General features: G+C 66.1%; 3 protein-coding genes across 3 annotated transcripts; 2 read left to right on the top strand and 1 right to left on the bottom strand.

Moving 5' to 3' along the window:
• The first annotated feature begins 2,652 nt into the window (after positions 1 to 2,652).
• On the top strand, positions 2,653 to 6,034 carry HAS3 (hyaluronan synthase 3). Its single transcript, XM_015639532.2, has 3 exons — positions 2,653 to 3,309; positions 3,835 to 3,936; positions 4,019 to 6,034. Exons 1-3 carry the CDS (start codon positions 2,689 to 2,691, stop codon positions 4,940 to 4,942), a joined length of 1,647 nt encoding a protein of 548 aa, XP_015495018.1. The 5' UTR covers positions 2,653 to 2,688; the 3' UTR covers positions 4,943 to 6,034.
• Positions 5,918 to 7,564, bottom strand: CHTF8 (chromosome transmission fidelity factor 8). Its single transcript, XM_015639533.1, has 4 exons — positions 7,522 to 7,564; positions 6,969 to 7,009; positions 6,772 to 6,889; positions 5,918 to 6,703 (listed from the first exon to the last, which is right to left on the bottom strand). Exons 2-4 carry the CDS (start codon positions 6,989 to 6,991, stop codon positions 6,488 to 6,490), a joined length of 357 nt encoding a protein of 118 aa, XP_015495019.1. The 5' UTR covers positions 6,992 to 7,009; positions 7,522 to 7,564; the 3' UTR covers positions 5,918 to 6,487.
• Positions 7,565 to 7,619: 55 nt separating this feature from the next.
• Positions 7,620 to 12,328, top strand: UTP4 (UTP4 small subunit processome component). Its single transcript, XM_015640365.3, has 16 exons — positions 7,620 to 7,820; positions 8,107 to 8,298; positions 8,369 to 8,456; positions 8,558 to 8,647; positions 8,742 to 8,950; positions 9,070 to 9,241; positions 9,322 to 9,413; positions 9,767 to 9,863; positions 10,045 to 10,109; positions 10,196 to 10,318; positions 10,417 to 10,576; positions 10,777 to 10,883; positions 11,105 to 11,200; positions 11,367 to 11,552; positions 11,630 to 11,740; positions 12,102 to 12,328. The coding sequence occupies exons 1-16, from the start codon at positions 7,662 to 7,664 to the stop codon at positions 12,216 to 12,218; spliced, it is 2,064 nt and encodes a 687-aa protein (XP_015495851.1). The 5' UTR covers positions 7,620 to 7,661; the 3' UTR covers positions 12,219 to 12,328.
• Positions 12,329 to 12,849: the final 521 nt, after the last annotated feature.

The following is a 12,849-nucleotide window of genomic DNA, read 5'->3' as shown; positions in this document are numbered from 1 at the left end:
CATGGCCCCTCCTTGACACTGTACTCACACCACAAAGATGCTGAAGGGTCGGGCGGCTCCCTCACCCCAGGCTCTGAGGATGGGTCCCTCTGGTGAGGCACCAAGAGCCTCTCCATGCTGAGGAAGGGCTAAGAGGCTTTACAGGGTACCTGGCTGGGACCACCACTCACCACCATGTGCTCACAGATACTCCAAGATCAGAGTCCCCATGAGTGCTGCAGCACCATGGGCCCCATTCCTGCACCCAGAGCTGCTGCACACCGAGTGTGGGGAGAGCAGAGGCCTCAGGGACCCAGCTCGGTGGCTCCCTCAGTCCCCTGGCACCAGGCAGCCTGGCCCCAACGTGAACAGCCCCAGGGCCCATTTCCCAGCTGCCCTGTGTCCTGCCAAATGCAGGGGCCCGGCACCCTCCTTCTCTGCAAGGTCGGGGGTCCTGTCTGTGCCTCCACCCGGTGCCATGGCTTGCTGTGAGTGCACAAGCAGTCAGAGCCCATTCTCCTCACCCGAGAGTGCGTGGCCAAGCACTCCTCATCACTGCTGGCGCTGCTGTCAGACCCCAGGCACGCGCTGGGATGCTGCCGACAGCTGTGCCTGTCCAGGGCCTGCTGTGAACGGCGGAGGAGGAATTTGGAATGAAAAGCCTCTTGATTTGATGCACTGGCTGGGCACTGCCCAGGCATCCTGCCTCCGGGAGCAGGAACGTGTCCTGCCGCTGGGAGCAAGGCAGCAGCTGTGCCAGAGGTGGAGAGAGTTTGGTTTCCACCTGGAGCAAAAAGTGAGGGATGCCTGATGAGGGCACAGGAAGGGCTGCAGACACCCTGTCCCAGCACCGTGGTGGTGGCACAGGCACGACCGTGCCAGTCTGGCCCCGCTGTGCCCCACCGTGGCTATGGGAGCCCCGCTGGTGGTGCCGAGGGTCCCGGTCCTTGTCCCATCCGTGGGTTCACCGGGTCCTCACCGCTCACTCCAGGCACTGGGGAAGCTCCCAGACAACATCACCACGGCCCCGGGGGTGTCGGACAGGGGGATCCGCCTGCACGGGGTGTTCCTGCTGCAGGGATCCCCTCTCTCAGCTCCTGGTGCTTGGAGCCTCCGGGCCCAATCCTGGCATTACCTCGCAGCCAGCTCCCGGCACAGCAGGACGCGATCGGGGTGAGAAACCCAAAAGTGCTGAATTTGAGCCCCGAGTCGAGGCTGTGCCTCCGACAGACTCAGAACGGCCCCTCCAGGAGCCGGTTGTCCCCTGCCATCAGGCTGGCACAGGGACAAAGTGCTGCTGTCCCCGGGATGACCCCGGTCCTGCCCCGGCACCCACCGGCCACGGGGACAGGGTGGCACGGGTGGCTTATGCCGCGGGGGGACACGGTGGCACAGGAAGGTGACACATGGGTGTCATGAGAGGGGCCCCAAGAGCGGGGCGGGGGGAGATGGCGTGGCCGGTCCCTGCGCCGTGGCTCTGTGCCGGTGCTGGGTGATGGAGATGCCGGTTCCGGTGCAGCACCAGAGCCGCCGCCGGTGCCGCCGGTATCGCGGCTGTGCCGTGATGCCTGTGATGGTGCCAGCGCCGGTGCAGCACTGGTGCCGCTGCTGCCGGTGCCGCCGGTGCTGCCGGTGCCGCCGGCGCCGGTCATCACTCCCGCAGTGCGGGGCTGGGGCCGGTGCCAGGTGCTGGCGGTGCGGGGCGGGTTCCCGGGGGCTGCGGGCGGAGCTGGAGCCGGTGCCGTTGCTGGTGCCGGGGGCGGTGCCGGCGGTGCCGGTGCCGGTGCCGGTGCCGGGCGGGGCCCCCGCGGGCTGCGGGCGGTGCCGGCCCCGCCGCGGTATAAAGGGGCCGCACGGGCCGGGCCGGGCGCACAGCGGCGGCGGCGGGTGGGGAGCGGCGGCACCTCCACGGTGAGTCCCGGTCCCTCCTTCTCCCTCCCGGCCCCGCTGGTAGCGGCTCGGGGTGCCCCCGCGGTGCCGTGAGACCGGCAGCGCAGGAGGCTGCGGGGCCGGGGGTAACGGGCAGTCGGGAGCGCCGGGGGCTGCGGGACCGGGAGGAGCCGGGAGCGCCGCGGGCTGTGGGACCGGGGAGAAGCCGGAGGAGGCTGCCTGGGAGGTGCTGCCGGGGGTCCCTGGGGCTCGCTCTGTGCCCTGGCCGCACCCCCGAACGTGCTGGTACAACCCCGAGCTGCCCGCACCCCCTGCCCGCGCTCCCGGTGCAGCTCCGCAGTCCCGTCCTGCCCGCGCCGCTCGTCCCATCCCGCAGCGGGGCGGGGGTCTGGCTGCTGCCATCCCCGCAGCCGGGGGTCCCGCCGCACCCGCTCGGGGTGGAGGAGGGCTCCGGGCGGCCGTGATTCCCCCGGGGACACCCTGCTCCCTGACATCCCCGTGCCCTTCCCTGTCCTCCAGACCTGCCTGCGAGCAGCCGTGCTCCTGCTTGGGTGGATGGGGGGTGCTGGCACCGTACGCGGTGGGGTACTTGGGACCCCTACACCTCGTTTGGCACCAAGCACGGTGGGGTGTGTTGGATCCCCGCACCTCCTCTGGCCCCGTGGAGGCGCTGGGAAGGTGTCACCCCCAAACCAGGGACCGGCGCAGCACAGGGTGGCCGTGGGGCAGCAGAGGAGCAGGGCCACCCCGCTTTTGCGTTCTTAATGACATAACGGGGAGGATGTCCTCCTGCCCTGATGGTGCCCCGTGTCCTCCCAGATGCCAGGGAGCCTCTCCACGGCCCTGCGTGTCGTGGGGACCAGCCTCTTCGCCGTGGCGGTGCTGGGGGGAATCCTGGCCGCCTACGTCACAGGGTACCAGTTCATCCACACGGAGAAGCACTACCTCTCCTTCGGGCTCTACGGGGCCATCCTGGGGCTGCACCTCTTCATCCAGAGCCTCTTCGCCTTCCTGGAGCACCGGCGGATGCGGGGCGAGGGGCAGCCGGTGCGGCCGGGGCGCTCGGTGGCCCTCTGCATCGCCGCCTTCCAGGAGGACCCCGACTACCTGACGAAGTGCCTACGCTCCGTCAAGCGCATCGCCTTCCCTGACCTCAAAGTGGTGATGGTGGTGGACGGGAATGGCCCCGACGACACCTACATGCTGGACATCTTCCACGAGGTGATGGGCTCCGAGCGCTCCGGCAGCTACATCTGGAGGAGCAACTTCCACGCGCAGGGCGAGGGGGAGACGGAGGCCGGGCTGCGGGAAGGGCTGGCCCGTGTTCAGGCGCTGGTCCGCACCAACACCTACTCCTGCATCCTCCAGAAGTGGGGCGGGAAGCGGGAGGTGATGTACACGGCCTTCCGGGCGCTTGGAGACTCCGTGGACTATATCCAGGTGCATGCACGGGCTGGGGGGATGTGTGTGCAATGAGCGCTGCCAGCGCGGCCGGGCTGAGGGGCTGTGGGTGGAACGGGAGCAGCCCCGGGAATCCTCAGTAGCTCCCGGGTGCCTGGCACCGGATCTGGCCCCACGCACCGGCCATGAGCCACCAGGGCTGGGGGCCACTGGCCCCGGGGTGGCTGAGGTGGTGAGCCCTGCCCGCACTGCTGCCCGTGGCTGTCCCATCACCTCCTCAGCACACGGCCTGCTATGGTGCCATCCCCTGGGACAGCGGGGCACGGGGTGCCAGGTCCCCACGTGTGACAGATCCTCCCTCAGTGGCAGCAGCCAGAGACGGGTGTCCTGGGCAGCGGTGCCCCGGTACCACCGAGCGCTCTGCTCCCTGCCATCGCCTGCCGGTCTCCGGGGCTCTGCCTGGTCTCGCCGTCCGTGGCTCGGGCTTGCCTGGCTGTGGGCTGGGCCGTCTGCCGGGCGCGCGTGGGCGGCGGGAGCGGGGCTCGACATTCCCTCTGCCCCCAGGTGTGTGACTCAGACACGGTGCTGGACCCCGCCTGCACCGCCGAGATGCTCCGCATCCTGGAGGCCGACCCCCACGTCGGTGGCGTCGGCGGCGATGTCCAGGTACCCTGGCACGAGGGAGGGCAGGGCTGGGGGTTCCAGGGGGCTGCGGCACTGCCGGGGCTCACATCCATCCCCTCCCTAGATTCTGAACAAGTACGACTCGTGGCTCTCCTTCCTGAGCAGCGTGCGGTACTGGATGGCCTTCAACGTGGAGCGCGCGTGCCAGTCGTACTTCGGCTGCGTGCAGTGCATCAGCGGCCCCCTGGGCATGTACCGCAACGCGCTGCTGCAGCAGTTCCTCGAGGACTGGTACCACCAGACCTTCCTGGGCAGCAAGTGCAGCTTTGGGGACGACCGGCACCTCACCAACCGCGTGCTCAGCCTGGGCTACCGGACCAAGTACACGGCTCGCTCCAAGTGCCTGACGGAGACGCCCACGCGGTACCTGCGCTGGCTCAACCAGCAGACCCGCTGGAGCAAGTCCTACTTCCGCGAGTGGCTCTACAACGCGCTCTGGTTCCACAAGCATCACCTCTGGATGACCTATGAGTCCGTGGTCACCGGCTTCTTCCCCTTCTTCCTCATTGCCACCGTCATCCAGCTCTTCTACCGCGGCCGCGTCTGGAACATCCTCCTGTTCCTGCTGACCGTGCAGCTGGTGGGTGTCATCAAGGCCACCTATGCCTGCTTCCTGCGAGGCAACGCCGAGATGATCTTCATGTCCCTCTATGCCCTCCTCTACATGTCCAGCCTGCTGCCCGCCAAAATCTTCGCCATTGCCACCATCAACAAGTCGGGCTGGGGCACCTCAGGGCGCCGCACCATTGTGGTGAACTTTGTGGGGCTGCTGCCGGTGTCGGTGTGGGTGGCGGTGCTGCTGGGCGGGCTGGCCTACACCGCCTACAGCCAGGACCTCTTCAGCGAGACCGAGGTGGCCTTCCTCGTGTCGGGTGCCATCCTCTATGCCTGCTACTGGGTGGCCCTGCTCACCCTCTACCTGGCCATCGTTGCCCGCCGCTGCGGCAAGAGGCAGGAGCAGTGCGGGCTGGTCTTCACCGAGGTCTGACCGTGGGTCGGTCCCGTGCCGGGGTCATGCCATGTGCCACGGCGATCCAACGTGTCAGGGTAACCACCCCCCGTCCCCTCTTCCCCATCCTGGAACCACCAGGTGCTGGGGTGATCCCACGTGCTGGAGTGAACACCCCCAGTCCCCTTTTTCCCCGATCCCGGAGCTGCTGGGCAGCGCTGAGCGCTCCCAGCCCTTGGCATTTCTCATCAGATCTTGAAATCTTGCTTTTTTTCTTTATCAGTATGTACATTTTTCCTACTTATTCATTTTTCCATCCCAAGCTGGCCATGGAGAAGCCGAGCCAGGGCTGCCCATCACCCAGCCAGGTGCTGCCAGCTCCATCCCAGCTGTGCCCTATGGAGCATCCCGGTGTGGAGCGCTGCTGGCCGCGCTCCCCACACCCCACCCCAGAATTCTCCGCCCTTCGGTGCTTTTTACAGGGATTTCAGTCCCACCTCCATGGTGCTACAGCACTTCCCACCCCCAGGACACACGGTCTCCGTCCAGCACGGTGCTGGCACTGCTGGCTGGTGCTGCCTCTGCCCACGGCTGCGTGCGGGCGCGTACCCACGGGGAGCCCCCCGGGCCTTTCGGAGGTCTGGCTGCTCCAGGAGGGCAGCAGGTTCCTTCAGCTTTGCCAAAGAGCCAAGGGGGGATCCTGGCATGGATAAACTGGGAAAACTGGTGGGCTGTGTGTTGGCTGGTGTTGCTGGAGACCCTCTGGGGCCACATTGTGCTCTGGCCAACACACAGCCCCACCACTCCCACCCCGTTACCTTCCCAGCGGTGGGAGGACGGGGATTTAGGCAAGGTGCTTCCCAACTTTCCCCTCCCCAGGGAATTCACCTGTGGGTCCTTTTTTCAGGACTTGGATAAAAACCCCTTTCTATGACGGAGCTTTTAGCTGGTTTTTGTTTAATTTAATACAAGGTTTTTTAGAAGACTTTTGTAGCTCTTTGGTATTGTCGCAAATGGTTTGTAAATCTATTTATTTTTGAACCTGCCAGGGGGATTTTTTTTCCATATTTCGGGAGGAAAAAGCTGGTTTTTATATCCTGATGGAGTTGTGGAAATAAAGACTTGAAGTGAGGACATATGGTGTGTTTTGGGGAGGGTCCCTCCTGACTTGAGGGAGGTTGGTCCCGAGTCCCTGCGTGGCACTGGTGTCCCTACAGCTGCAGGGAGGGGGTAGAAGGAAACATCTCCACCCCGGCACCTCCATGGATCCCTGGGACCTGCTGGACACTGTGGACAGCCCCTGGGGTGGGACACTCCTGCCTGGGCTCACAGGAAGTCCCTGTCTACTGGGAGCCACATCCCCTGGTGTGATCCACCACACAGGTCTGTGGCTAAGAGCTTGGTTGCTCTCTGAAAAGTCATTTTAGGGGGAAAAGTGACCCAGGAAGGGCTCTGGGTGCTCAGACACAGGAGCCAGCAGCCCCAGAGTCTCCTGTGCAGGACAGGGATGAAATCCTGGATCTCTCCAAGTCCCTGCTGTTCTTTCCAGCAGCAGGTCACAGTTCATAGCCCACATCCTTCCCCTCACACCTTCTTGGGCACGTGGGTGATGATGGGCTTGGGGCGGGTTTTGAAGAGCAGTTTGGTTTTGATGAGGGCAGTAACGGTGTAGTGGCCATGGGGCCCCGTGGGGCTGGGCTGGGGGGCTCCTCTCTGCTTCACCAGCACAGCAAACGGCTTCTCCAGCTGCACCACCTTCCCGTAGAGGATGTGGTGGCCCACGATGAGCACGGGAATGCCCTGGGGAGAGCAGAGGGTGAGGCTGGGCCGGGCTGTCCCCGGCAGGTCCCGGCGGTGTCCGGCCTCACCTCGCAGGTGTAGTGCAGGTCTCCCAGCAGGTTCCCGGCCAGGTCCCCGCTCTGCCGGGGCTCCACCTCGCCCTGCAGCTCCACCAGCACCCACTGGGCCAGGGCCCCCGTGCCACCGCTGTGGGACAGACAGTGGGGATGGTCACCCAGGCCCCAGCAGGAACAGGGGCCACGGGGACCGGCCCCACGGGGCTCACCTGGAGATGACGATCTGCACCATGCTGGAACCTGCCAGGGGCTGCAGAGACACAGTCAGGGAAGGGGGAGTGGGTGGGAGAGCAGGAGCCCCCGGCCCTTCCCCTCTGGGGGGTCCCAGGATGAACTTCTGCCCCTGGGCCCCACAGACCCGCCATGCACAGACCCTGTTCTAGGCCCACAGATCCTGAGATCCATCCCCCGGGTCCCACAGATCCCCAGGCCATCCATCCCCGGGTCCCGCAGATCTCCCCATAACGGGTCCATCTGGCCCCCCCCGGCCCCCATGCCCAGAGCCCAAATCCCCCCATCCCCTGCCCAGAAACCACTCCCCAGACCCCGAGCCCCTGCAGCCTGCCGCAGACACCGCAGGCCCCTAGGCCCGGATCCCTTCCGCGCGCCCCCCGCCCGGTTCCGCGGGGCGCTGGTGCCCTCCAGCGGCGCCGGTGCCGCGGGGACGGCCCGGGGCGGCCCGGCCGGCTCTCTCGGGCCGGATCCCTCCCGCCTGCCCCGTGCGCTCGCCCCGGGCCCGCCGCCCCGGCCCCGCTCCCGCACCCGCCGCCGGCAGCGCCCGAATCTCCCGCCGCGCCGCCGCTTCCGCTTCCGGCCCCGGGGCAGCTCCGGTTCCGGCGCCGCGCGCACGTGGGGCGGAGCGGGGCCGGCAGCGGCGGCGGCGGCGGGGCCGGCGGAGCGCCATGGGCGAGTTCGAGGTGCACCGGGTGCGGTTCTTCGGGCTGGTGCCGGCGGGCGTGCGCTGCCTCGCCTGCCACCCCCGCGGAGCCCGCCTGGCCCTGGCCCGCACCGACGGCACCGTCGAGGTGTACAACTTCGCCGCCAACTACTTCCAGGAGAAGGTGAGGGCGCCGGCACGGGCCGAACCGGGCCTGTACTGAGCCGTACTGGGCTTTATCGAGCTTGTACCGGGCACGTACAGAGCCCGTACCGGGCTTACTTGGTCCTTGCGATCGGCACCGAGCGTATGCTGGGCGTGTACCGAGCCTAGCCGGGCCGTACCGAGCCGGGACCGGGCTTTGCCCGGCCGTAGGGATGTGCGGGGAGGCTGTGCGGAGCTGTGCCCGGCTGTGTGGCCCTGGCGGTCCGTGCCGTGCTCCCGGGTTCCCGTAATCCGGTTCCCTGCAGGTGATCCCGGGGCACGAGGCGCGCTCGGTGGAGTCGCTGTGCTGGGCGGCCGGGGAGCGGCTCTTCGGGGCCGGGCTCGGCGGGGACATCACCGAGTTCGACCTGTGCGGGCTGAGCGCGGCTCGAGGCGTCGATGGCGGCGGGGGACCCATCTGGAGCATGGTGGCCAGCGGCACCGGCACCCAGCTGGCGGTGAGTCCCGCCGGGAGCGGCTCCGGGGCGAGGGTCCCGCCGTGCCCCGCGCTCATCCCGACCCCCGCAGATCGGCTGCGAGGACGGATCCGTTAAGATCTTCCAAGTCGTTCCTGGTGGGGGGATCCAGTTTGAGCGGAACCTGGACAGGCGGAAAGGTGGGTCCTGGCTGCGGTACCGTCCCTCTGTCCCTCCGGGTGTCCCGGTGACCGAGAGGCCGTGAGCCCACGGGCTCTCACACGGGAGTTTCCCTCCCCAGGCCGTGTCCTGTGCCTGTCCTGGCACCGCTCGGGCACTTACATCGTGGCTGGCTCCATCGACTTCTTCCGCGTCATCGACGTCGCTTCAGGTACCGCCTGTCCCGGGAGCGGCCCCATCCCATCCCCCGGGACCGCTGTCCTCCGGGGCATCCCCCGGCCACCCCCAACCTTCTCCCACTGCAGGCCAGACGGTGCAGAGGATCATGGTGAACCACCAGGTGGAGAAGGCCAAGCCCGAGTGCGTGGTGTGGGCCATCGCCCTCCTCTCCAGCGGCACCGTGGTCAGTGCCGACTCCTTTGGGAGGGTGCAGTTCTGGGACTGGGAGCAGGGCACGCTGGCTGAGTCCCACACCGTCAGCACCTCGGCCGCGCTCTCTCTGGCTGTGTCAGAGGTGGGTGACACCCCCAGTCCCCCCTGGCTGACAGGGAGCTGCTGCACTCGAAGCCTCCTGGCAGCGCCCTCCTGTTGTTCCCGGTCTGCTCCACAACCTCGTCCCGTTTTCCTCCACAGAAGGAGGACAGCATCGTCGTGGGCACCTCGACCGGGGCCACCTACCAGCTGCAGCTGCTGCCGGTGAAGCTGGGCGGGCTGGAGAAATGCTGGGTGCGGACAAAGCCCTTCCAGTTCCACAGCCACGACGTGCGGGCCGTGGCGCACAGCTCCACCGCCCTCATCTCCGGGGGTAGGACTGCCGCTGGCACCGGGACTGGGCTGGGTGTCCCCTCCCGGTCCCGGCTCGGCTGACCTGTGCTTGGCCTCCAGGCCTGGATGCCCAGCTGGTGATCCGCCCGCTGATGGAGAAGGTGCAGAAGAAGGGCTACGACGCAGTGCTCCGAAAATTCACCTTCCCTCACGTGAGTGATGCATGGATTGGGGTCTTGGAGCTGCTGGGGCTGGCAGGACTGGATGTCCCTGCACCTCCAGGTGCCCTCATTGCCCCCAGTGTTCCTTGCCTGTCCCTGGGTCCCGTCTCTGTCCCGTCGTGTCCCCTTTCCTGGTACATCTGGAGGCTCCTGCTAAGGAGCAGTGGAGGTTGTCAAGCTGGTCTTGCTGGTCCCGCTGGGTCTCCAGGTTCCCATCCCACGGGACCTGATTTCCCTGCTCTCCCCCGCTGCGGAGTCTCCAGCACCCCAGGGCACTCCAGCTGTGCCCCAGCCCGTTGTGCCAGGCTGTGGGTCTGTGACATCCTGCCCGTTTTTCCATGCAGCGACGCCTCGTCTCCTGTGCCAGGAAAGCCCGGCTGCTCCTCTTCCAGTTCTCCCAGTACCTGGAGCTCTGGAGACTTGGCTCCACTGAGGAGACCGGTGAGTCACAGGTGCAGCTCTCTGCCGTCGGCTCCCTGGCAGAGCCCATGCTGGATTTCAGGATTGAGCTGTCCTGGGCCTCAGGGAAGGGTCTGGGTACTCCCCCAGGATCCACAGCTGCTCAAAGAGCCCCGTGTGGTTTTCCCAGTATCACTGATGGTCCATGTATTTTCTTTCCCAGGAAAGGACGGCGAGGTCCTTCCCCCGTGCCGGATGCCCGAGCATCTCGTGCAGCTCAAGAGCAAGGTAGGGCTGAGGGGGCTGGGGTGCAGCTGGGGTGTGCTGGGCTCTGGGGGGTCCCTCGGGCCCCCTCAGTCCTGTGGTGTTCCCAGGGCCCGGAGCACATCTACTGCAGCTGTGTCTCACCCTGCGGCACCTGGGTCGGCTACTCCACGGCCTCCCGCTTCCAGCTGTACCGCGTGCACTGTGACGGGGACGGTGTCAGCCTCAGGAAGGTCAGAGGGGTGGGGGCTGCGGGGTCCTGGGGCCTGGCGTGGCCGGTGTCACTCGTGGGGAGTCTGGGTGACAGTGGGGTGCGTTCTCCCACTCCCAGGTCCCCAAAGTGCCCAAGCTGCTGCCTCCAGCATACCAGCTCCAGTTCTCTGCTGACTCCGAGAGCCTCTTTGTCGCCTCTGCTCGAGGATCTGTCCACGTCTTCCAGCTGCTGGAGCCGGGGGGCTGCAAACACCTGCACACACTGCAGCCACCCTCAGGTGTGGGCTGGGGGGAGCTGGGGTGGTGCTGGGGCTTCCTGGGCGCCACATCCCCCTCCCTGTGGCTGCAGAGGAGGGGTGTTCTCCTTTCCTGCCCTGAGGGGTGTGTGCCCCCATGGCCGGGCACTAGATGATCAGGGGCTGGGTGTCTCTGGGGATTTGGGGCTCCAGCACCTCTTTCAGCCCGAGGGTCTCTGCAGGCTGCTCCGAGGCCGTTTACCTGCTGGCGCCGAGTGCGGACGGGCACTGGCTGGCAGCCGTCAGCGGCGACTGGGCCATCCACATCTACAACCTCAAATGCTTCCAGGTGGGCATGGAGTGACCCCCCAGCCTCAGGGGATGTGGGATGGGGGGCTCAGCAGGCAGGGCCCCCTGGGAGCCATCACTATGTCCCCCGAGCAGGGCAGGGATGGGTGTGTGGGAAGGGGGATCAGAGGCAATCCCAGAGGTTCTGGTCGGGGGGATGTGTGGGAGAGGTGTCAGCGGTGGTCCCGGTGGGTCCTGTCAGTGCACTGTCCCCTCCTGCAGCATCACTGCGTGGTGCCCGCCTACAGCTGCGCCGTATCGGCCCTCGCCATCCACCCCAGCACCAACAACCTCGTCATCGCCTACTCGGACCAGCAGGTAGGAGCTCTCCTGCTCGAGCTCTGGGGGCCCTTCTCTCTGCCCTGTGCCTGTCTCCCTGCCTTCAGGGCTTTTGGCTTGGCTCGGGGACCCGGCTGGAGCTGCTGGCACGGGGGTGCTGTCAGGAGCAGCCCCCTGAGCCACCATGTGCTGCTGTCCCACGCAGCTCTTTGAGTTCAGCATCCCTGAGAAGCAGTACACGAGCTGGAGCCGCGCCGTGCAGAGCCGGGGGCTGCACCGCACCTGGCTGGAGCGTGACTCGCCCATCACACACATCACCTTCAACCCCAAGAACCCCGCTCACATCCTGCTCCACGACACCTACCTGCTCTGCATCCTCGACAAGTCCCTGGTGAGCGGGCGGAGGGCGGGGGTGCCTGGGCTGTGTCCCTGCGGGAGCGCTGACCTGGGCTGTGCCCGCTCTCGCAGCCCCTGCCCGACGACAGCACCCTCCTGATGAACCAGAGCACCCTGAAACAGCTCCCAGAGACGGCCAGGAAGCGGCAGCTCCACGCCTTCAAGATCTGCAAGAAGTTCCAGGTGGGTGATGGTGTTGGGGAGCGGGGTCAGGGAGGTGCTCGGGCTCTGGAGAGGGACTTTGCACAAGGGTATGGACAGGACACAGGGAATGGCTCCCAGTGCCAGAGGGCAGGTTAGACAGGATAGTGGGATGGAAGTGTTCCCTGTGAGGGTGGGCAGGCCCTGGCACAGGTGCCCAGAGAAGCTGTGGATGTCCCTGGATCCCTGGAAACGTCCAGGGCCAAGTTGGCTGGGGCTTGGAGCAGCCTGGGATAGTGGAAGGTGTCCCTGCCCATGGCAGGGGATGGAATAAGATCCCTTCAAGGTCCCTTCCACCCCAAACCATTCCCTAATTCCATGATTCCCATCTCCTGCCTTGCAGCCACTGCTCTTCATGGATCTGCTGGACGAGAACTGCCTGGTTGTGGTGGAACGACCCATCATGGACTTCAAAACACAGCTGCCTCTGGCTGTCCAACAGAAGAAATTTGGCACCTGAGAGCAGAAGAAGCCACTCCAACTTCGGGAACTGTCTCTGTGCTGCCTTCCTGGGGCACTGTAAGAATTTTCTTAAGGTGCTGTAGGAATAAAACCTCACTGTTCTGTACATGCCCAGGCTCGGGGCTCATCCTTGTGCCTGACTCCCTGATGTCACACCACCATCATGTCATCGTGATCCTCATGTCCTTCCAGTTCTCCTCCCCGGCGCTGTGGGGACAAGGTGACACCCCAAATTCCTTCCCTTTTCCCTTCCAATGTCTAATCCCAGCATTGGCTTCTCTCTCCCCAATGGCTGGGTGGGTCCATGGGTGCTGCCAGGGGCCGGGCAGCCTCATTCCCTAAGGACGAGGGTCTGTGGGTGTTGCGTGGGGCAGGGAAGCGTCATTCCCCCAGCACGGAGGGAGAGAAATCGGGGATCCCCGGGGAATACGGGAGATTTAAAGCGCAGCTCGTGAAATAAATCGCAGCGCGCGAAATGAATCTCGGCGCCAGACATGGCGTGCGGGGGCGTGGCTTCTTGGGCCCGCTCTCCGACGCGACCAATCAGAGCAGCGGCTGCTTGGACTCCACCTTTCTGATTGGTGGAGCCGGGGCGGGGGCGGGGCGGCCCCACCCCGGCCCCCCCGTAG

Source organism: Parus major, chromosome 11, assembly GCF_001522545.3.
Source record: "Parus major isolate Abel chromosome 11, Parus_major1.1, whole genome shotgun sequence".
Taxonomy (NCBI): domain Eukaryota; kingdom Metazoa; phylum Chordata; class Aves; order Passeriformes; family Paridae; genus Parus; species Parus major.
Note: the sequence above shows the minus strand (reverse complement) of the source record. Positions and strands in the feature narration are given on the sequence as shown.

Excerpts from the sequence above, each read along its gene's own strand:
- CHTF8 (XM_015639533.1), bottom strand. The coding sequence starts at position 6,991 with ATGGTGCAGATCGTCATCTCCAG. Across the intron at positions 6,890-6,968 it reads GTGCAGATCGTCATCTCCAG|CGGTGGCACGGGGGCCCTGG; the intron begins GTGAGCCCCGTG and ends TCTGTCCCACAG. Across the intron at positions 6,704-6,771 it reads ACCTGCACTACACCTGCGAG|GGCATTCCCGTGCTCATCGT; the intron begins GTGAGGCCGGAC and ends TGCTCTCCCCAG.
- HAS3 (XM_015639532.2), top strand. The coding sequence starts at position 2,689 with ATGCCAGGGAGCCTCTCCACGGCCCTGCGTGTCGTGGGGACCAGCCTC. Across the intron at positions 3,310-3,834 it reads ACTCCGTGGACTATATCCAG|GTGTGTGACTCAGACACGGT; the intron begins GTGCATGCACGG and ends CTCTGCCCCCAG. Across the intron at positions 3,937-4,018 it reads GCGTCGGCGGCGATGTCCAG|ATTCTGAACAAGTACGACTC; the intron begins GTACCCTGGCAC and ends TCCCCTCCCTAG.
- UTP4 (XM_015640365.3), top strand. The coding sequence starts at position 7,662 with ATGGGCGAGTTCGAGGTGCACCGGGTGCGGTTCTTCGGGCTGGTGCCG. Across the intron at positions 10,577-10,776 it reads CACACTGCAGCCACCCTCAG|GCTGCTCCGAGGCCGTTTAC; the intron begins GTGTGGGCTGGG and ends GGGTCTCTGCAG. Across the intron at positions 11,741-12,101 it reads AGATCTGCAAGAAGTTCCAG|CCACTGCTCTTCATGGATCT; the intron begins GTGGGTGATGGT and ends CCTGCCTTGCAG.